The 22,804-nt window shown below is 42.8% G+C and overlaps 1 protein-coding gene across 2 annotated transcripts in view; it reads right to left on the bottom strand.

Moving 5' to 3' along the window:
- Positions 1-22,804, bottom strand: part of SACS (sacsin molecular chaperone) — a 94,450-nt gene that overhangs the window by 24,801 nt on the left and 46,845 nt on the right. Inside the window, exons 1-8 of one of the 2 annotated variants that reach the window (XM_023190278.2) lie at positions 19,463-19,735; positions 19,230-19,380; positions 13,281-13,368; positions 10,619-10,704; positions 7,381-7,492; positions 5,081-5,227; positions 1,269-2,757; positions 548-639 (exon numbers count right to left, since the gene is read on the bottom strand). In XM_023190278.2, the coding sequence (XP_023046046.2) occupies positions 548-639; positions 1,269-2,757; positions 5,081-5,227; positions 7,381-7,492; positions 10,619-10,704; positions 13,281-13,368; positions 19,230-19,380; positions 19,463-19,473 (2,176 nt within the window). In that variant the 5' untranslated portion in view covers positions 19,474-19,735. Of the gene's footprint in view, positions 1-547; positions 640-1,268; positions 2,758-5,080; positions 5,228-7,380; positions 7,493-10,618; positions 10,705-13,280; positions 13,369-19,229; positions 19,381-19,462; positions 19,736-22,804 lie in introns of those variants that run through there. The other variant, XM_023190277.2, reaches the window with a different exon arrangement.

The following is a 22,804-nucleotide window of genomic DNA, read 5'->3' as shown; positions in this document are numbered from 1 at the left end:
AAACCCAGCATCGTAACTACATAAAACCAGGAGCTGATCCAGCCTAATGCAAACCCAGCATCGTAACTACATAAAACCACGGAGGGGCAGTGCTGTCAGAAACAGAGCAAGGGCAGGGCAAGTGGAAGACCTGACCTCCCTGCACGTGGCTGGCGGCCTTGATCTTAACCTTTCTCTCCTCGTCTGTGAAGTTTAATAATCACTGTCATTACCAAATGAGCTACAAGTTATGAGGGAGGCTCAAATGAAAAAAGAAATGGGGAAGCACCGGATAAACTGTAAAGCACCATGCAGGTATAAGACGTTGACTACACCATCATGACATGACAGGACAGATTTTTAAATACACTTATCACCTTTCGATTCTTTTAGATGGCATCTCTTAGATGCCATTCTGGTAACTGAAACATCTTAAAACACAAAAAGTATATCAGGTTGAACCATAAGAAACTATTGATTTATAGGTCTAAAATGAGTAACAGAAAACTTTTTTAAAACTTCTATTTTTATAAAGAAGTTTATTTAAAAGAATACTAAACTATAATACCTCGGGTTTGGGCAGCTTCCTTTAAAGCAGCTAGAAGGTGAGGTTTCAAGTTATCCAAAATAAATCTTCCTTCAAGACTTGGGAAAAGGGACCTGAAAAGGGAAAAGAACAGCAATTATCAGAATCTTCCGATGATTCCAAGATTTTAAAAAATCAATCACATATTTTCAAGTCAGTTAAGCTATTTTATTTTACATAAATTATAATGCACACGTAAAATCAAATTACAATATTTTTGATCAAATATTAGCTAGACTTTGCTTTAAAATGTGAGGGCATCACGTACCTTACTCAAATTCAGAAATATTCTTAATATCTTACAGTAAAATTAATTTTATGTCCTGAAATGTCAGTACACACCCTCATTTATAAAGAATATACTATTTTTCATTGATTTAAATATCATCAAAATAATTCATTAGTTACTAATCTGGCCTTGTCATTATTTGCACTTTATAAACATTGTTTTCAGTGTTGTTATTGAAATTTCCAAGAAAAACAACTGCTTAGATAACTTTTTAACTGATAAACATTTGAATACTTTTTCACTTTAGAATACAAAAGGCATCCGTTGGTATTTTAACAATGCATTGCTGCAAAAGTCTTCCTAACTATAAAATCGACATAGAAAACCATTGAATTTCACAACAGAGGACTCTCACGCTGAGCAGGAGCAGGGGAACCCCAAGAGTGAGCAGGAGGGTTAGAAGGGGAACCCTACCTTGGATATTCTGCTGAGGTAATATAAATGACATCTTGGTCTGATACAGATGAGGAGAAGGGGACAAAATTGCCATTTTGTAAAGGGAGCAACTCCAGCCCAAGCAGCTCACTGTAGGCTTGGTCAGAAAGCACAAATTCTAGAAGGTGAAGCTTTTCTTCAGCACTGCCCAGGTGTGCACACTTCCGCAGCACCTGCCGCACCCACGCGGGCGTCACCTTCCTCACAGGTGTTGTGCCAGAGGCAGCCGTGAGCTGAACAGCAGCATCCACATTCCCTGGTACCTTGGCAATCTGCTTCCCTGAGCTCTGGAGGTAGTTGAGCACGGTTTTTGTGTATTCTAAATTTTCATCAAGTTCTGAGAAGTACACCTGCTCCAACCTGACCCAGTCACAGCTAATGGAATAAATCACTGCATTCTGCAGCAGCTCGCTGAATAGAGGCTCTAACACTGGCTGCCAGTGCGCCTTGACTTTGCTCGCCTCGGGCCAAAGCTTATAGATAACATCAACTGACAAGGGGAAATCAGAGCTCTTTGCCATCTCCAGACGTTTTATTGAATCTAAGATCAGAGTAGCATAAGCTTTGGGGACAACATTCATGACCAGAAACTCATTCCATAAGGCTGCCGGGTCTCTCCACTGGTCCAGCTCTCTCCATTTTATGCTCCTGCGGTTATCAGTGAGGCCAAAGAACCCACTGATGTGAACTGGGAGTCCTGTGCTGCTTTCCTCACCAGGCGGTAAAGGAAGAAAACAAAATGCTTTTCCTGAGAAATCAGACGCTGCTCCTTTTGCTTCATCCTCTCTGCTTGATAAAGGCATGGCTATTCCAATGACTGGGACAAATTTCAGTTCATCAGCTAAAGAGTCAAGCTCACTACTGATCCCTCGCCCACCCACACTGTTACACACCAACCAAGATGTTTTCTGTGCATCCTTAGTACTCTCCTCTTCTAAAACAATATTGACATGATATGTTACACAGGTGATGTTATTGCTTGGAGTCTTTTTACAATAGTTACTTATAGCAGTTCCCAGAATCTTTACAGAATTCAGCCGCTCCTGTTTCAGTGCCTCACTCTCACTCGAAGTCACTCTAAACACCAGTTTCTCTGTTCCGTCAGCCTCTCGGACATACAAGGAAACATCCTGCACACTTTTCAGAAAGAGCAGCACTGTGTCTGCATCTGCCCTAAAAGACTCAAACAACTCAAGAACCTTCTGCTTATTGTAGAGGTTACTACTAAGTTGTGAAGGTTGTAGGCGAAGAGGGAAACGGAAAAATGTTCCTGGAAAATTGCCGTTTATAAACGTTTCCTTGGTGCTTCCAAAAATGCCAATAAATGGTGCAAATTGGTCTGAAAGTTCACTAATTTCTTTGCTGTCATCTTTGAGATTCCAACATTGGCCTGATTCATGTGGGCCAAAAAGTGTTTGATGAGGATCTAGCATCCCGATCTGGTCACCACTAAAGATACAAGGAACATCTGTAAAGAAAAATTTAAGTCATGATCAACTCTGAAATTTTAGGGACAGTTATGATTACAATTACAATAAATATTTGTACGAAAAAGCATGAGTCATTAAAAGGCTAAAACAGATTTATCTAAACACAAACTTAATTTACCTTCAGAAATGTAATTCTCTGAATATGAAAAATGATTTCTCTTTGGTTCAATCCAGTAACAAATGCCAGGCATAGAGACTTTGCATGATTATTGTGAAAACCTAGGAGACATCTTCAGAAACTGGCTACACAAAAGATGGGCAGAGTATTTGGATATCTACACTTAGCTCCCACCACCATGTGAGGCCAATGCAGCAGAACAGGGCTGCATCCTATGCTCAACTTTACAAATTCCGCAGAGACTCTGTGAGAAGGGGGAGAGAGCAGTACAACACGGGCGGCTCTGCCCACTGTGTTGCTCAGTGAGCGCCTGCTCTGACGCTCACGAGGTCCGTTCCCTCTAGTGTCTCAACCTCTCTGCCTCTGGAGCGGAAGCACTTCTCATGCTGGGAGCATCGCACCACATGGAGCCTAATGACAGTATTGAAAGATACTCATCTTTTGTATAACATGGCCTCTAAATTGATACCAACTGCTTCGCCTGTTCCTCAACCAAAGGCAGAGCAGTATTCAAAAACTGGCAGAAAAACCAGATGTGTGAGACCCACTGTGGTGAGAGAAACTCCTCCCCCACGTGCTTTGGTGAGGATCTCCCAAGGGTGATGTGATGTGTGTGCCTCACATGCTTACTTAGCACCTCAGCTTCCTGCAAGATGCAACTCCAGTGAAGTCAATCTTTAATATCTATGGTTGTCAGGCACAGCTTCAGCTGTCACAATCACCAACTCCTAAGCTTGTGGGTATTTTAAGTTAGCAAATGTTATGTCCACCAACCACGTGGCTAAATCCATCGCTAGTGGGGTCTAGGGAATAATCACCCCTGCTCCCAAGGCACAGAGTCGCACCCCCACGAATGAAATCAAGCCAGTGGCTCCTGACAAGATAAAAGCATGACCTATGACCTATGATCTTCTCAAATCCTCGGATTAGAGAACAGTCCTCCAGTTAATGTTCCACACAAATGTGCTTATTCTCAATGAGCAATCAAAACCACACTGAGATGCAGGTGCTGGGCAATTAGCTGGGCCCTCACGCCACAGTTCATTCCTGCTTAAGCCTCCAGGCTTTTGCTACTCACATCTGTGTCCCACATCATTTACAAACCACTACATGGCACTGACTTGAGGGATAACTTGCAAAGAGGTGGACACATGAGTATTACTGTTCATAGATAATAGTCACATTTTAATATATAAATTTTTATTATATGATTTGTAATTTAGTCAATAGTATTTAATCGAATATATACATATGAATGTAAATGCAACAGGCTTACTAAAATTTGGCTACAGTTGGGATGACCCTACTTCCCACGTGCCCAGGGCAGTTCCAATTCCGGCCAGTTGTCTGAGAAGAGTACCACCCTCCTTCACTCTCACAGGTGTCCCAGTATGAATAATAAAGTATACGGTCATCTTGGCTACAGTGATAGCCCTGCCTGTGCAATCTTTCCTTCTGCAAGACACAGTTGGAAACTAAAAGGACCAATTCCATTTTTTTATCCACAATTTTTTATCACAAAACTATAGTAAGTACTAAGAGCTTTGATTCTACAAGAGCCATATACTCCTAGAGATGTCTACACTAAGAGTTAAGTATTTCCTATTATAACTAGGAACCAGAAACCTCATATTCTTTCTAGATGAAAAATGATTTCAAAGTAATCTTTAGAATGCTTGTAAGTCTAAAAAGGGTAGAATGAGAGAGGAAACTAAGAGATACCAAAACCACCTCAAAGATTTTCACTTTCTCAGTTATTCAATACCATTAGATATACCTTCCTGTTTAACCTTCTGATATTTAGAACATGTACAAGAAGATCTGTGATACTCAGTTTGACTCTTGAAGAGTCGCAGTTTTGAAATTTTTCATAGTAAAAATTTTGTGTTCAAAAGCTGTATTTCCAATTTCACATCAAATGGCTTAATATACTGATTCCACTGGATCATGATGATGTTACCTTTTGGCATCACATGATGAAGTAAAACTTTGGTATTGTTACTGTGGTAATTTCAGAAAATTCAATATGCACTGATATTTCATTGACATACCTCCGGCTACTGACAGAAGAATTTGGGTCAGACGGCTTTTAAACAGTATCACCTCTGAAGTTAAACAAACACATTACAGAATGTAAGATAAAATATTTTCTAATACCAAGACTGAAAAGCCTAATACTCTACCTGTTATATGATAGACAGAATTAAACCCAATTCCAAATCTTCCGACCTTCAGAGGATCATCCTTTTTCCTACTTCTTGCTATTTCCTGAATGCCGTGCCAGTCCTCTGGGGTGAACACCGCGTTGTTGTACACATAGAGAGCTGGCCCTAGGTGTGAAAATGCGCAGGCAGGTATTCAGAAACAGAGGCCAGGGTGTTCTGTTCTATCTCAAGAAATCTCTATACAAAATCTCTTATTGGAAGGGAAAATAGAAGTGGATAGAGTGAATTCCGTACTGTTTTTACAATACAAATAAAGACACACACTGAAGTAAAAACTAGCAGCAGAAGAAACATAGTATTGTTGGCCAAAAATCCATAAAGGAAAAATTAAAGGTTACTCAGATGCCCAAAAACATAAGGCAAACAAGAAAATCAATCTGTTACTACTCTATGTGAAATTTGTTCTAAATAGTATATTTAAATCTTTTTTTGATAAATGGAAAAATATTTACCAAATAAATATAAAATATTTCATATATTTCATGAAACATATGAAAATATGGGCACAGTGGCTCATGCTTGTAATCCCAGCGTCCTAGCACTTTGAGAGGCCAAGGCGTGTAGATCACCAGAGGTCAAGAGTTCGAAACCAGCCAGGCCAACATGGCAAAACCCCATCTCTACTAAAAAATACAAAAAATTAGCTGGGCATGGTAGTGCGCACCTGTAATCCCAGCTACTTGGGAGGCTGCGACAGGAGAATTGCTTGAACCCGAGAGGCGGAGGCTTTAGTGAGCCGAGACTACATCACTGTACTCCAGCCTGGGCAACAGAGCAAGACTCTGTCTCAATTAAAAAAAAAAAAGAAAGAAAGAAAGAAATTTATTATGGAAACTTGCTATCTAAAGAAACTATGTGAGATATGTTAATTTGTTTCAATATATACACAACCATTTTACTATACACACACACATATATCTTATAACGTTGTATGCCTTAAATATGCACAATTGAAATCTTATTTTATAAGGTGAAAAATAATCCTTTAGTAAGATTAATAATCACCTTGTAAGTGTTTGAAGTTTTTTTTTTTATCAGCCTCTAGATTGTTATATGAGGCACTACCTGTTTGATTTTAAAACCCATTAATGTGACAAATGTTTAAATAATACTGCAATTATACCACCTATGTAAAATTATACCACCTATCTCCAAAGCAGTTCCTTCAAAAAGTAATATTTACAAAATATGTCTGCACAAAGTATTTTTGGAAATCCATTTTGTGAGACCTACCTTCAGAATTTCTAACATTCTTTGAATATATTCAACTATATTCACTCGTCACACTTTAAAGACGATTAATATTTTTCATTCAAAAAGGTACTGAAGTATAATATATACACAATAAAGTATGATGATCTTGAGGCTGCAGCTTGATGAACTCCTACAACGCAGATGAACCTGTGTCATCTCCATCCACTTGAGGTAGACAGGGCACTCCCAGCACTCCCAGAAGCCTCTCCTCATGCTCCTATCAGTTCAAGGACAGCCATGGGGATGTGACCTAGTTCGTTTTACAAAAATGGCATGACTACTATTTTTAAAATAGTTAAAGTTGGAATATGCAGACAGTCGAGGCTGCAAAGGCTTCCCAGAAAGGGCAGTCACACAGTGGAGTGGGGACTCTGCAGTCAGGATGTCAGGCCCAGCTCTCCAGTCACAGCCACAGCACTTCCAGAAACGAAAGCCATCAAGGCAACATTTCCTCATCTGCACAATAAGGATAAGAAGGGCTGTCCGCCGCAAACGTGCTGGGCACCCAATGAGACAGCACAAATACGGGGCTCAGCACAGAACCAGCAGAGCAGACCCCTAAAAACATCAGCTATCATTACTGTTACTATAATCAGTATGAGCATATGACACAACTTCCAACCAATGTCAAGGGTACCCCTAAAGCAGAAAATACACAAAAGCATGGCCTTTCACAACATCTTTCCAAATGCAGGAAAGTGTTACTGTACATAAATGGCGTCCCTTTATTCTACTGTTGTTTGACTAGAATAAGAGGCTTTGGTCATTACAATGCTTGTCATTTTGTTTTGAGTTTTCAGATTTTATTCTTTGTTCTCTAAAAATACTAACTGGTGGAGACACCTTCCCACCCAAAGCAGAGAAAAACATCTGAAGAAGTGGACATAAACATGCCAAAAAGTACAAATGATAATTAGACTGTTCATTAAACAACGCATTATTAATCATTAAAAACTGCCTGTTAGTGCATACAATAAAACTTATTCCTAATTATTGATTCTTACCCTGATATGGTGCCATATCTTTTGACCAAAGAGACTCTGTTCCGTATTGAGTTTCGTCATATAAAAATTTAACTTCTGTTGCCCCAGCATCTTCTGCATTCTGAATTAATTCCTAACCAAAAAATATACCAAAAAATGGTAATTAATAACAGAGTAATTCTACTGTCCATCTTTATATTTATCTACAATATTTAAAAAGTTAATATACTTAAATAAAGGAAACCCACTATTTGCAACATTACCTTTAAGATCTAGTGAGGCTACTACTGAAAGTAATTGTTACATACATATGACAGTATGGTTGAAAAGTCCTTCTCCAATTATTTGAACTTAAATTTTGCCTTTTAATTTGCTATCACTTAGCAAATTAATCCTGGGCCCTATTTATAACTGTCTCATATTTACAATCTACCCAAAGGTTTTGTTCAAAGGAAATTATTCTATTTCCAAAAGCTGTACATATTGTCCTGTGTGGCAGGTAACCTAAGCTTGAGTGGCTGCCAAAAATAGACCTTTTTTTTATCATTTGCTTACCAGACTTACCTTTTCATAGAAAAACAATAAAACCAAACAGCAGCAATCTATATGTACCCTTCAATTGGCTGCTTTCTTGAGAGCCTGAGAGATGAACGTGTCTTTTTCCTGCACTAAGCTGAAAGCTTCTGGATGATCAGGACTGACTCATTCCTTTCATGAAGAAGAAGCACTATCATTTGTTTGGTGAATGGTGGGTTAGTGGAAGGCTGACTAGTTCCCCGTAATATAAAAAGGAAAGGGCCAACTGCAAGATTTGCCTCAACAAAATTTCCAATCCTAACAACCCCCAATCACTTCTGCACACCTACCAAAATCACGCGGGGCTCTGGTCAGTTTGAAGGGAGCTCCAGAATCTGAAACAAGAATCAGCTCCTAGATCCAACCCCATGATCATCAAAGGAGCTTTTTTACTTCCCCAGAGCACTGGGATCACTAAATTGGAAGTACAGATGGGCAAAAACTGAAGAGAACTTTAACTGATACTACAGCAGTGTCAACACTGACATCAGAATAGAGAGGTGATACGATGTCCACATGAAACAAAATAACCACGAGGAGAGTGAGGGAGCAGAAGTGAAAAGTCTGTTCTGAGATTGTGTTCAGTTCACCTAGTGCATTCCAAAGGGCTGGAGTGTGGTACCCACCAGCTGTTCCACCCCAAACATGAACAGCTAAGCCATGCCTCCTACAACCTCATGATCAGCTACTGATTCCTCCTTGTTACCTTGTTACGTAACTCACTATTTCTCATGGGATTTTAATTTTTTAGGCCTCATTCAATGCCAGAGAATCCCTAAAAATTAACAATCTTATTTACATTAGGATATTATGATAACATGAAGGATGGAAATAAGAATTAAATAGGTAGTGAAACACAATGTTAACTTACAAAATGATAGCACTTTAGATGTTCGACTTTGTTTTCATTCAGGTATCTATTTGTTATTTATGTGTACTTTAGGGAGCAGAGAGGTAGAAAACTAAAGATAAAATCCAAGTCCCAGGTTCCACTCATTCTCAAATTGAACAAAAAATAGGATGGTAAGCTTTTCCCCTAAATCGTAATCCTGACAGATTATTTGTAAACTAACTCTGAGATACACCAACACCACATTTTGTATTTGCTATTGGGCAAGTCACTAAGATCTCTGTTTCATGAAACACAAACACCATAGAAGGTGGTGGTGTAGGTCTTGGTGATTTCCAAGACTCCTATTAAATCTAAAACAGTCTAATTCTACAACAACATTCCAAGGAACAAAGATTACATTAACTGGCTACAATACAAATATAGCTATAAGAAGCAAAGTGGAAGGTGTAGCCCTCAGCTGTTTGCCAAAGACCTTTCTCATTTCTCAGCAAGGATCACACTTGCTCACTTCTGAACAGATGACAACCTACTCCTGTTACCACTATACCTTTATTTTAAATTTATTCTATTCACTTCTTTCTACCCCAAAACCACCTCATAGCAATGAGTATTCCACCCTCACTTTCCTAATAAGTCAATATAAAAACTGTTTTTAAATTCGCTTTCTGTGACCACTGGTGCCGATGCTGAAAGACGGACTAATCCAACAACCCAGTCTTACCACGATCACTGAAGACACAACAGTCCTCAGGGAGTGTCTACCTGGGCAAGACTCTCTCAAGTTAAAGAGACCCAGTCCTGATTCCCTAACAGTTTACAACCTAAACTAGAAAATATAACAAGGGCCAAGATACTGAAGGTAATAAACACTAAGCAAGCTAATGAGAAGGAAAATGTGTAACAACTGATCCACTCTGACAATTGAGGAAGCTTCTTATTAAACACAAAATCTAATTTTTGCAGTATCTCCCATTATTGCTTTCTTTGATGATTACTGGTTTTTCTTTTTCTGTTGTTTTATTGTTTGTTTGTTTTTTGAGATGGAGTCTGGCTCTTGTCACCCAGGCTGGAATGCAATGGTACGGTCTTGGCTCACTGCAACCTCCGCCTCTGTGCTCAAGCGATTCTCCTGCCTCAGCCTCCTGAGTAGCTAGGATTACAGGCAGCCGCCACCATGCCTGGCTAATTTTTGTACTTTTAATAGAGACAGGGTTTCGCCAAGTTGGCCAGGCTGGTCTCGAACTCCTGACCTCAGGTGATCCACCCGCCTCAGCCTCCCAAAGTGCTGGGATTACAGGCATGAGCCACTGCACCCAGCCTGTTTTTTAAAGAGTATAATCAAACTAAAAAACATATTATGGAAAGAAATAAGTAAATAAAATAATTATCCTATTAAATAAACCCTCCCAAAAAAGCAAATCTCTAAAATCAGGAGTCTGATAGGCACACATTCAAGCCTCTAATTGTAGAATGTATTTGGCTGGCTGGTTGGTTGACTGACTGGCTGGTTGGTTGGTTGGTTGACGTGTAATGCCCTGCACAATGATCTACACAGAACATTCCTGGAGCGACACTGCTGATTACAGCACCCAGTAGCTTAGTGCATTTCTTTGCCCCAGAAAACCTCACATATTTGTATCAACTCCATTCTCAAATGGAGCTATACACTGCTATACACACTGCTATACACTGCAGCCACAGAAGTATAATACAGCCATTTGAGTCGAGACAACATTTTAAAAATTTAAACAGTAACAGGACTTCCAAGTAAACTTACTTCATCTCATTTTTGTCAAAGTAAATAACACATGAACACGACATGTGCCCCACCTTAAGAATCTGTCCTCCTTCTGGATATCTTCTCAAAATGTCCTTGAGAAAATCAACAAGTGGTGGAGTTGTCTGACCAAATCGACCTAAAATACAGAACACATTTTAAGTGAGTTAGAAAAAAAATCCCATGACCTGTCACCAACATGTAACTTGAATCCGAGACATAGTATAACTATACAAGTTACGGCTGCCTGTATCTCACTGCAGCACCCTGGTACAGAAATCTACCTGATGAAGCAATTCAGCAGAAAGTAAAGCAGACTCAATTTTATCAAATCTCTTGTGTGTTTTTTTTTTTTTTGAGACGGTGTCTCGCTCTGACACCCAGGCTGGATGGAGTGTAGTGGTGCCATCTCAGCTCACTGCAAGCTCCGCCTCCCGGGTTCACGCCATTCTCCTGCCTCAGCTTCCCGAGTAGCTGGGACTACAGGTGCCCGCCACCACACCCAGCAAATTTTTTTGTATTTTCAGTAGAGACGGGGTTTCACCATGTTAGCCAGAATGGTCTTGATCTCCTGACCTTGTGATCCGCCCGTCTCAGCCTCCCAAAGTGCTGGGATTACAGGCGTGAGCCACCGCGCCCGGCCTCAAGATTTTTTAACTGAATTACAAATAAGGTCTCAAAAAATGTTCAAAAATATAATAACTATTAATTCAAAAACAAGGAGCATGGTGCAGTGGGGAGGAGTGTTGCTATTTTCCAAAGCAAATAAAATAAATGATGTTATTTTGTGGCTGCTTTGCCATTAAATAATAAGCCAGAGATAGGGGTGCCTATTATCACATTCTTAATAGTCTCAAATGCAACCGCTGTTCTGTCTGTTCTGAAATTCAGCAGTCACAGGCTCAATGGCTGTGCACTACAAGTACCTTCAGGCCTTGCCTAAACTAGATATTCTTAGTCCAATTAACCAGGTCACCTTCAGACAGGTGACTGGAGGCTGTAGGAAGAATACGAAAACGGGAAGTAATGCCTCAGATACACAGCATTTCCAAAATCCGTTTATCAGTATAAAGAAGTATCTGCTTAAAAAAAGCAAAATTGTCACTATAAATATATTTGCATCATTTTAGTACAACCACATATTGAGACCAAATTCAAACAAAACTCTGTTTCCACAGACTTCTATCCCACCCATTTTTTTTTTTTTTTTTTTTTTTTTTGAGATGGAGGCCGGCGCTCTCGCCCAGGAGGCTGGAGTGCAGCGGCGCGACCTCAGCTCACTGCAAGCTCCCCCTCCCAGGTTGACGCCATTCTCCTGCCTCAGCCTCCCAAGTAGCCGGGACTACCTACAAGTGCCCGCCACCGCGCCTGGCTAATTTTTTGTATTTTTTAGTAGAGACGGGGTTTTACCGTGTTAGCCAGGATGGTCTCGATCTCCTGACCTTGTGATCTGCCCTCCTTACAGGCATGAGTCACCGTACAGCCTATCCCATTCTTTTTTGTTCTTTTTTTTTTTTTTTGAGACAGTGTCTTGCGCTGTCTCTTGGGCTGGAGTGCAATGGCGCGATCTCAGCTCAGTGCAACTTCTGCCTTCGAGGTTCAAGTGATTCTTCTGCCTCAGCTTCCCGAGTAGCTGGGATTACAGGTGTATGCCACTACACCTGGCTAATTTTTTGTATTTTTAGTAGAGACAGGGTTTCACCATGTTAGCCAGGATGGCCTGGATCTCCTGACCTCGTGATCCGCCCACGTTGGCCTCCCAAAGTGCTGGGATTCCAAGTATGAGCCACCATGTCCAGCCCCCACGCATTCTTATAACTCAACTAGCTCCATCCATGCTTGTCTTCCTCTGGCCCTGATGTCCCCTCACTGTATCCCAATGGGATATGATTTCTTTCATTTTTAAAACATAATCTTTAAAACAGCTTTATTGAGTACGACTGACATACAAAGTGCTGTAAATATTTATTTTGCAACTTGATGCATTTGGAGATAAGTATGTACCATGAAACCATCAAACTATCATTGTCAGTGCCATGAACTTATCCATCGTCTCCAAAAGTTTCCTCCCATCTCCTCTGTTGTGCTTTTTAAAACCTTTATGGTACGAGTAATTAATATCAGATCTACCCTACCCACTTAGTAAGTTTTTAAGAATACAACACAGTAGTGTTACTCATGGGCCCTGTATTGTATAGTAGATCTCCAGATCTTCTTTATTCGTATAGCAAACTTTGTACCTTTGGCCAACGCCTCCCCATTTCTCCCTGGCAACCACCCTCTGGCAACCACCATTCTACTCCCTGCTTTGTTAAGACTCAACCTTGGCCAGGCGCGGTGGCTCACGCCTGTAATCCCAATGCTCTGGGAGGCCAAAGAGGGGGGATCACTTGAGGTCAGGAGTTCGAGACCAGCTGCTTTGGCCAACATGGTAAAACCCCGCCTGTACTAAAAATACAAAAATTAGCTGGGCGTGGTGGCAGGCACCTGTTATCCCAGCTACTTGTGAGGTTCACGAGAATCACGTGAACAGAGGCTGAGGCACGAGAATCTCTTGAACCCAGGAGGCAGAGGTTGTGGTGAGCCGAGATTGCACCATTGCACTCCAGCCTGGGCAACAGGGCGAGACTCAGTTTCAAAAACCAACCAACCAAACAAACTCAATCTTTATGCAACCCAACATGGCACATACTTCTGGTAAAGTCAATATTATACCTCCCCCTTTTAAGCCTTTTGATTGAAGGTTTACAAAAAGATGACAATTTTTGGAAGTCAGATCTCCAATCTTGATCCAGTCAGGTAACTGAAAACAAAAACAAAAGAAAATGTATGAAAAGCAATATAGTCTCTAATACTGTAAATTCAAAACATTATCTTAAATTTTTTCACTTAAGTAATGCTTGTTAAATCTTCTTAACATGAAGGAAGTTGTCTGGAGAAGTGAATATTCCAGAGAACAGAGATTTAGTCAAAATCTTTGTTTAAAAATTTAAGGGATTAAAATATTTTTCGTTAATTACAAATAGATAAAAATACATATATTTCTCCATTAATATAATTTAAATTTTAAATGATGAATTGGGATCATTAACATAAACAAAATCATTCTTCTGATCAACATTTCCAAAGTGCACTGCTCATAACAAAGCTCTGTGAGACCTCAACACTTATTAGAGAACCAAAAAAAAATTCTGTTTTTAAATTAGTTGGAATAAGTTGGTTTTCAGGAAACTCAACATATTCATATGCATATGCATGGTAACTTTCTTAGAAACAACTATACTAAATAGTATTTCCCAAATTTTAGCAGCATTTTATTATGAAAGAACACCCTATGGGAAAGTACTAGACATACTTTGGAAAACACTGCTAAAGATGCTGCTACCAAAAAAAAAAAAAAAAAAAAAAACCTTGTGATGCGGAAAGAGGGGACTAATGAGGTTTCCTATCCCTGAGCTGCTTTGGTCTATAACTTCCTTGAAACTGACTTTCCTAAAAAATGCCTTGATGTTTGCTTTCTTTTTGGCAATTTTTCTGTTTCTCATAAAAGCAGGGTGCAACATGTGTTACTGTAACCCATGGGAGCAGTGTAACAGAGTGCCTTTTTGGAAAAATAACATAAATAATCTGAGGCCAGATCAACCTTCTCCCCATCAGGGTCCCTCCCTCAGTGTTCCTACAGAGTGACCTCTCACAGGTCAACAATCTGCAGAACATGATTCAAAAGCTCACTGGAAAGATGACCTTCCTAACTGACCCTTCCCTGGCAGGGTGTGAAGGCCATTCCTTACTATTTCAAAATTCAGTACTTCCGTCTATCCACCACATTCTCACACCAATGCCCTCCATGGTTCTAAAGCTCAACCTGTCGAAAGGTGAACTCACACTCGCTTTCCTTCCAACGTGTATCTCCCATCTCTATTCTGTATCTCAGTTAATAGCGTCACCATCTACCTAGTCATTTCAGCTGGAAAGGACAGGGAAAATGTGTCTCTTCCTCCAAACCACAAGTCCAGTTAATAATCTCTGGATCCCGGCATGTCCATCCTCCAGTCTCTCTCAAATCTAACTTGCTCTTCACAATGTCCCAATGTACAGACTCTTAACATCTCTTGGATTTTTATAACGATCCCCCATCTGGTCTCCTTACTTTCTGTACATCATCTTCATTCTAGTCTCCATCTCTAAAACACAAAGCTGAGTATGCTGTTACAGGTTCCAGATTATAAAGCACTTTCATGCACATATTCCCACTAAACCTTAAAGCAAGCGTATAAAAACTAGTTCACTCTTTGCGCAGGTACTTCAGCAGGAAGACCATTCTTCGCAACAAAAATTTAGAAACAACCCAAATCCTGTGACATATTAATGACTATTATACACCAATTAAAAATGAATTAACTAAACTGCACACAAATTTAGATGAATAACAATATGAGTGCATAAAATAAGCTGGCTGTAAGTTGCTACCTACAGAATGTTTCTTATAAAGTTTAAAAACAACTGAATGTAAACAGCATATTGTTTAGGTTACATATTCAGGCTAACACACAAAGATATATGCACATATATACAAACACAGCACATATCCCTACATACATAAGTATACACACACACACGCACACTTATAGAACTATTACAACTACCAAAAAGGCAAGAAAATAATCAGCACAAACAGGTAAAGGAAGACAGACAGGAATACAGGCTGGGGAGAAGATGCCCAGAGGTAAGTACTGACACTGTTCTTGTTCTCTGGTTGAATGACATCATCACAGATGATCACTCTATTGTTAAACAATTATTAAAACAAAGCCCCAGCCTGGGCAACACAGTGAGATGCTGTCTCTATTTTTTAATTAGGTGGGTGCAGTGGTTTACACCAGTACTCCCAGCTACTCAGGAGGCTGAGGCAGGAGGACTGCTTGAGCCCAGGAGTTCAGGGCTGCAGTGAGCTGACATCATGGCCCTGCACTCCACCCTGGGCAGCAGAGGATGCACCTATAGACAGGCTTCCTGGAACAATCCAGGGTGAGTGCAGGTTCACAGGGGAACACGCCCCAGTTTCAGGCCTGCAGGAGAGGCAGAGTCACAATTCATGCCTACTTGCAACATCAACATTCCTACCGATGAAAAGAGGTGCCTATCTGATCTGAATAACTGGAACACTGGGACAGGAATGAGGCTGTGAGGTGGACAGCTTTCCTGCTGGACTGGCAGGGGAACTGAGGTGGCTTCTACTCTTCACCCTGATAAAACCTCAACTCATCTAAATGAGGGCTCCCCCAGCCACCTTCTTCGAGCCTGGGACCTCTGCCGACCATTACATCTACCCACCTGCCTTAGCCACAACCAGTGATTACCCAGGGATACCTCCCCTATTGGCCTGAAGCCTGAAGCATCAACTAAGAAAATAAAATGCTGGGGGAAATTAAATAAATAAAGTGTATGCCATGAGAAAACGAGATAAGCTTCAAGGGATCCCTGCCATTCCAACCCCAAAGGAGATGGTGAATTTGCCCATATCCCAAGTACATAACTACTACCACCAGCATCTGGGAAAGCCAGAGCACAAAGACTCACTGTAACTGAGAAACTCACGTACAGTCTCCACCCCTCAAAGCACCAAGAATCAAATTAGGCTAAAATCAAATATAAACATTAAAGTCCAATCCTTAAGAGGGAAAAAAAAGAAATTAAAAAAAAATATTAACATCGTAGCTGTCCAGTAGTGGCACGGCACACTTACTCCAGGACAAATCCCTCATGCACAGAACAGTGTCTGTAACACAGTGGCTCAAAAAATGATAAGCATATTCTCGACACATTTTACCAAAACACAGAAGGAGCAATGTGCCCAGCATCAGTTACTACCTCCGGCCTGACCTCTCTCCCTTGAGTTTCAGTTCCAGATTTGCAGCTGCCTACTGAGTATCACTATCTAGCAGAGACTTTATAATTGGTTAGAATTAGCTTTATCCCATTCATACCAGAAATAGGAAATCAGGCCCCAATACGTGAATTAATTCGGCATCTGTTACATATACACAGGCAGGACAGGAAGTAGGACCTAAGGCACCCACCTCTCCATTTCCTAGTTTCCTACATGCTTCTTTATGTCTCACCAACAGCTGAACTATATATAGAAGCAAACTGGTCACCATACTTCCCCCTCTGTATATGCTTATCTCTGATGATAAAACCCTTATTTTCTTGGTCTGACTCAAAGCTTGCCAACGTCCTTGGCAAGACCTACCAACTTCTTCTACACCCATCCCCCTCTTCCACATCCATTTGGTACCAAACTGTGGCGATTTTGCCTTTTACCAAATCTCTTGTATATCCTTTCCTTCGGTTTCACCTTTACAGCCACAGTCCAGAACCTCATTACCTCATCCCAGGACAAAAGGGTCCTACTTAGACCCCTGTCTACCCACACCCCCATCCCAGTCAACACACCCTGTCACCTTCACCATCCCATAGCCATGCTTTGCAGGGACACCTGCAAAAACACTTCTAAATGGCAAGGCTAGCCACAACGGAGCCTTTCAGTGTGACCACATCTAGGGGACACGATGACCAAGTAGAACCAGAGGAGGAACCAAAGAAGTGGGTATAGACCCAGGAGAGGAAGGTTAAGAGATGTGGGCAGGCATAGAGAAAGGAGTAAGAATGACAAACTGCTCCTTCACAAGTCTGCCTAAAGTCCTCAATCAGCCTCTCCAACTGCCACCAAGAGGTCCATTCCTTCCAAAGAAGCTAAGGCTATGCTGGGGTGAGGCCCTCACTTCATCCAGCAACTAGCACCCGGTCCAGCAGCATAAGCCCGGCACTCAAATGCCCCTGTCTCAGCGCTTGCAGACTTCACTGGGCCCTCATCCTACACTACAATGAGATGTCCATCACGGAGGTTAAGATGAATGCCCTCATTAAAGCAGTCGGGGGACTGGGCGCCGTGGCTCACACCTGTAATCCCAGCACTTCCAGAGGCCGAGGCAGGTGGATCATTAGGTCAAGAGATGGAGACCATCCTGGCCAACACACGTTGAACATCCGCCTGCCCCCCATCTCTACTAAAAATACAAAAATTAGCTGGGCGTGGTGGCACGCGCCTGTAGTCCCAGCTACTCGGGAGGCTGGGGCAGGAGAATCGCTTGAACCTGGGAAGTGGAGGTTGCAGTGAGCCGAGATCGCACCACTGCACTCCAGCCTGGCGACAGAGCGAGACTCCGTCTGAAAAAAAAAAAAGAAAGGAAAGAAAGAAAGGAGGAAAAGAAGGGGAAGGGAAGGGGGGAAGTGGGGGGAGGGACGGGGGAGAGAGGGGAGGGAGGGGCAGGGGGAGAGAGGGGGGAGGAAGGGGGAGGGGGGAGGGAGGGCAGTTAGGGGATATGGTGAACCTTTTTGGCCTGGCTTGTTTGCAGAGGCCCTGGCCAATGTCAACATCAGGAGCCTCCTCTGCAACGTAGGGGCTGGAGGACCTGCTCCAGCGGCCAGTGCTTCATGCACAGGCCGTCATGCCCCTCCACTGCTGTTGCTCCAGCTGAGCAGAAGGAAGGGGATGCAAAGAATCTCAGGACTCTCGTGACGAGATGGCTTTGGACTTTTGGACCCAACCTCTTTTACAGCATGTTCAGTAGAAAGCTGCTCTTTAAAAAAGTAAAAATAAGTAATAAAGCCTTCAATCAAGTCAACGTCTGCATGCCAACGAACACCTTGCGGAACTGATCAGAAGAAATGATCAATCCCCCAAGGAGCATGAAAACAGATAATAAATGCGTGTCACGGAGGGCAAAGGACTAGAAAACTGACTCAAGTACACAGAAGGTCAGGATTACACTGAAGCAGGAAAAATCACAGATGCCAACTACTTCACCAATAATATTTGTATAGAGTAGTAAGGAAAGCCAACACTTGAAATGTCATCCTATATGCTCAAGTATTCCTTGTATTATCTGTTCAACTCTTTGTGACTCTTTTAAATGCTGGAAATGATGTTATCACATGAAGATGTTTATTAGAATAAAAGAATTGTTTTAAAAGAGTAAGTTAACTGTCAGTAAAATGTCTTCAACTGTACTCCCCCTTTAAGAAAGGTACAGAATTTTAACCAGTCTTAAAGAATACATGACAATATGAAATATTCTTGTTTTCCAAAATTTGCTGACCTATCAAGTCAACCCATCACTTGCCCTTTAGAAGTTGTAGTATGCTTACTCCCCAAGATAACAGGTCCTATATTATGTCTGAAGATTCTTTCAGTGCTAAATTTCCGTATCAAAAACGGAGGAAAAACTTGCAAGGTATCAAACGTGAAGATATTTACCAATATTCTACTTGAACTTATTACATAAATAGAAATAAATGAGTAAGGATTAAGTCACTTCACTGACGATGTCTAAAAAAAACTTCTGACTCCAATGCCCACCAAAACAATTATCTGAATTCCAGAAAGTGAAGATTCAGACGAAATGGTGGGGTTCGGGGGTGGGGGATGCAAATGGAAACAGCGAGTGATGAAAAGCCACAACTCAGGACAGGCACCGGCGGCCACGCTGCCGGAGTCACTCGCGCCGCCCGCGGAAACCTGCGCCTCCCACCCCGGGCCCCCGACGCCCGCCGTTCCTCCGCGCGGCGGAGCCCAGCCCAGCGCCCCCGGCCGCCGCCTACCTCGCGGCCGCCGCGCCACAGCTGCTGCTCCGACACCGGGAAGCCAGTCTCGGCGAAGATACGTTCCTTCACGTCGCGCACGGTCCAGGACGCCGGCGCCGCCACGGTCCTGCAGCCCACGCAGCCGGGGAGCACGGTCACCCGGACCCACCTGTGGAAAGCAGAGGGACGCTCAGCCGGGCCGCGGCGGCCACCCGCCCGCCCAGCGCCCGCGCGGCCTCGGCCCGCGTTACCTCTCCCCCATCGCGGCGCCTCGGGCGCTACTCGCGCCCGCCCCTGACGCCGGCGCCCGATTACGGCCGGCCCAGCCGCGCCCACAGGCCACGCGCGGGCCGGGAGGGCGGCAGCCGCATGGCGCAGCCCGGTACGCAGCAGCCCGCGCCGAGGGGGAAACGCGGGAGGAAGCCGCGGCGGCCGAGGAGCAGGCGGGGGCGGGGGCGGCGCGCTCCCGGCCCACCACGGGCCCTGCAGGCGCCGCCCGCGGGCACGCGCCCACCCGCCGGGACCGTTAGTTGGGGAGTCGCCCCGCCCCTACCGCCAGGCCCCGCCCAGTCAAGTTCCGTCTTGCCCAATCCAGACAGTCAGCAAAGGAGCCGCCCCGCCCCACTCGCCCACCAGGCACCGCCCGCCAGGCCCCGCCCCGTCTGCAGAGGCGGCTCTGCCCGTAGAGAAACCCAACGAGGGTATCTCCAGAGCGTACACCTAGAGGACAGGTGCGTTGTCCCTTTTAGAGCTCAACGGTGCATTGAAATGCAGAACTAGACATTTCTAGGGCCTATGTCTCCTTGAACTCTAATGACTTTCATTCCATAGAAGCATCTCCAGTAAGAGCTATAGTGGCCTCCGAGAAGGGAACGTGCTGGTTACAGAACACAAGTGTCTTCCGCGGTTTCGTTCTGTGCTCGGTTTTTGAGGCACTGAAGTAGGATCAGTGGCTCAGTTTGCTGGAAGAAGTACAGCCAGCAGCAAAGTAAGATCAGAATGCACACAGACATATCCTATGACATGTTAAAAATATTTGTAACTTATTTTGGCAATATTATCTTTTATTGTTGAAGCCTGAATGTCTTCCCATCACAACCGCAAGCTCCTTGAAAGCAGGAACATGAGTCTTAGAGTTGATGAAATCGCCGCACGGTAAGTCAAGTTGCCTTGTGATTTGAAAGTGTGTGGGGCTTAGAGGCTTGGGGGAACCTCAGGCTGTTCCTTTGGTTTATTTCTCATAGGTATAGATGATACACATTGCAAAAAAAAAAAAAAAAAAAAGTGACATCTATTAAGGCAATTCAAAGGCCACATCGTGAACAAGTAAACTTGTGTGCTTCTTATTTTAAATACCTTGAATAGAACAGAATTAAATTTTAGAGTTGCCCCAAAAAATAGATAATAATTAAATTGCCACTTCTCCCTTCCCCTGCAAAAAATATTATTACTCAGAACTCATCATCAGTAGTAAATAGAGAGAATGTTCTACAGCTGTTCCATCTTTCTTACCATAGTTAAAAAGGGAATGATAGAAGTCATGCATGCCTCTTCCTACTTGGGAGAGGGAAGTAAGTATGCTCCATCAATTGGAGGAGAATATGGTGATTCAGTATAAAGACAAGGCCAGAAAACCCTAAGGACCAAATATGTACTTCTTGACTGGGTGCAGTGGCTCACGTCTGTAATTCCAGCGCTTTGGGAAGCCAAGGCAGGTGGATTACTTGAGATCAGGAGTTCGAGACAAGCCTGGCCAACACAGTGAAACCCTGTCTCTACTAAAAATACAAAAATTAGCTGGGTGTGGTGGCACACACCTGTAATCCCAGCTACTCTTGAGGCTGAGGCAGGAAAATCGCTTGAACCCCGGAGGTGAAAGGTGCAGTGAACCAAGATCCCACCACTTCACTCCAGCCTGGGCAACACAGCGAGACTGGCTCAAAACAAACAAACAAAAAAAAAGTACTTCTGTAATCGAACAAGACTGGACAACCAAACACATCAGAATATCAACAAATGGAAAGGGTGTGAGCTCTCTTCTGTCAAGTAACCTCTCTCCCTGGGCCATGCAGCAGTCCCCAAGTCCTGGAAACCAGCTCCTGCCATAGCTTCAAAGCACACCCAGGACAAATCCTTCACCCCTAAATCCTTCAATTAAAAGACTTCACAGTAAACCCCTGTCTACAGTTTCCTTGGGAGCCAGGCAAACAGGATGTAGTGACAATGGAACCTAGGGTTGGGGCTAAAGATTTGAGAGACAGCGCGTGACTTCAGCAAGACGCATTCACTAGAAGCGGAGCAGATGCTGCTGGGGAAGGAGGCTGGTGGGAAGAAGCTTTGAACATCTGGAATTCAAAGTGTCCTCAGGATGCATTTGAAAGGTTTAGCTGGCATGGGAAAAACAGAATGGCAAGAATACAACAATGAATGAAACCAAGTCTCTAAGTAGTTGTTTAATAAGGACAGAGTTTCAGTTTTACAAGATGGACGACTTCTAGAGATGGATGATGGTCTTGATGGTTGCACAACATTATGAATTTATTTTAAACCACTGAACTGTATACTTTGAAATGGTCAATATGGTCAATTTTATGTGTATTTTACAAGAAAAAATAATACTTTTTTAATGGTAGCTCAGAAACACTAAAAAAAATTGATGAGAAGCAAAGATGAACTTGGGCAACCAGTAGTTGAACAAAACCAAAGTGACAAAATATTGCTAACAAGACATTCATCATCAATATTAGGGAGAGAGCTCCCACATTCTTTGGGTTTTGTTTTCTGGTTTCTAAGCACACAATGGCGGTTTCTAGTGTACGTTATCCAAATACATGACAGGATCATTTTCACAAAAACCACCACTAAATATATGAGTTCCCCCAAAAAAGAAGTAGGAATCCAACTTTAGTGAGGACCTTAAGGGTCGGAGGGGTGACATGATCTACCCCAAAGACACAGCTGGGAAGTGGCAGAGCAGGACTGTCAGCAGGCCTGACTCCAGCCGCAGGCTGTCTGTTATCCCGTCAGGGCCTGGACTCGCAGTACTTACTAAATCAATACTTTATTTTTATTTTATTTATTTTTTTGAGGCAAGGCCTTGCTCTTGACCAGGCTGAAGTGCAGCGGCATAGCACAGCTCACGGTGCCCTCTACCTCCTGGACTCAAGTGATCCTCCCGCCTTAGCCTCCAGAGCCGCTGGGACTACAGGTGCACGCCACTACACCCAACTAATTATTTTATTTTGTCTAGGGATGGGGTCTCCCTATGTTGCCCAAGCTACAATCAATAATACCTTTTATTAAAGGCAAAAATAACCAAAGCCCCTCATCTGCTGCTTGCATTCTGGGAAAAGGAGACAAATGATAAACATACAGACAAATAATATATAAATCCCGCCTCTGATGTCAGGTCGGGATCAGTACTATTTAAGGGGACAGCGCAAGATAACAAAGCAAAGAAGACAGGTGGTTAGCGAGTCCCTTTGAGCAGAGGCCTCCATAAAATGCAGGAAGCTGATGTTACCCAGAAAAGCCTGTGTGAGAAGCAAGGGGCCCCAAGCAACTAGTGTGGTTCACACTTGCATTATCTTTGC

The sequence above is a fragment of the Piliocolobus tephrosceles genome, chromosome X, assembly GCF_002776525.5.
Source record: "Piliocolobus tephrosceles isolate RC106 chromosome X, ASM277652v3, whole genome shotgun sequence".
Classification (NCBI taxonomy): domain Eukaryota; kingdom Metazoa; phylum Chordata; class Mammalia; order Primates; family Cercopithecidae; genus Piliocolobus; species Piliocolobus tephrosceles.
This window is presented reverse-complemented; position numbering and strand designations above follow the sequence as displayed.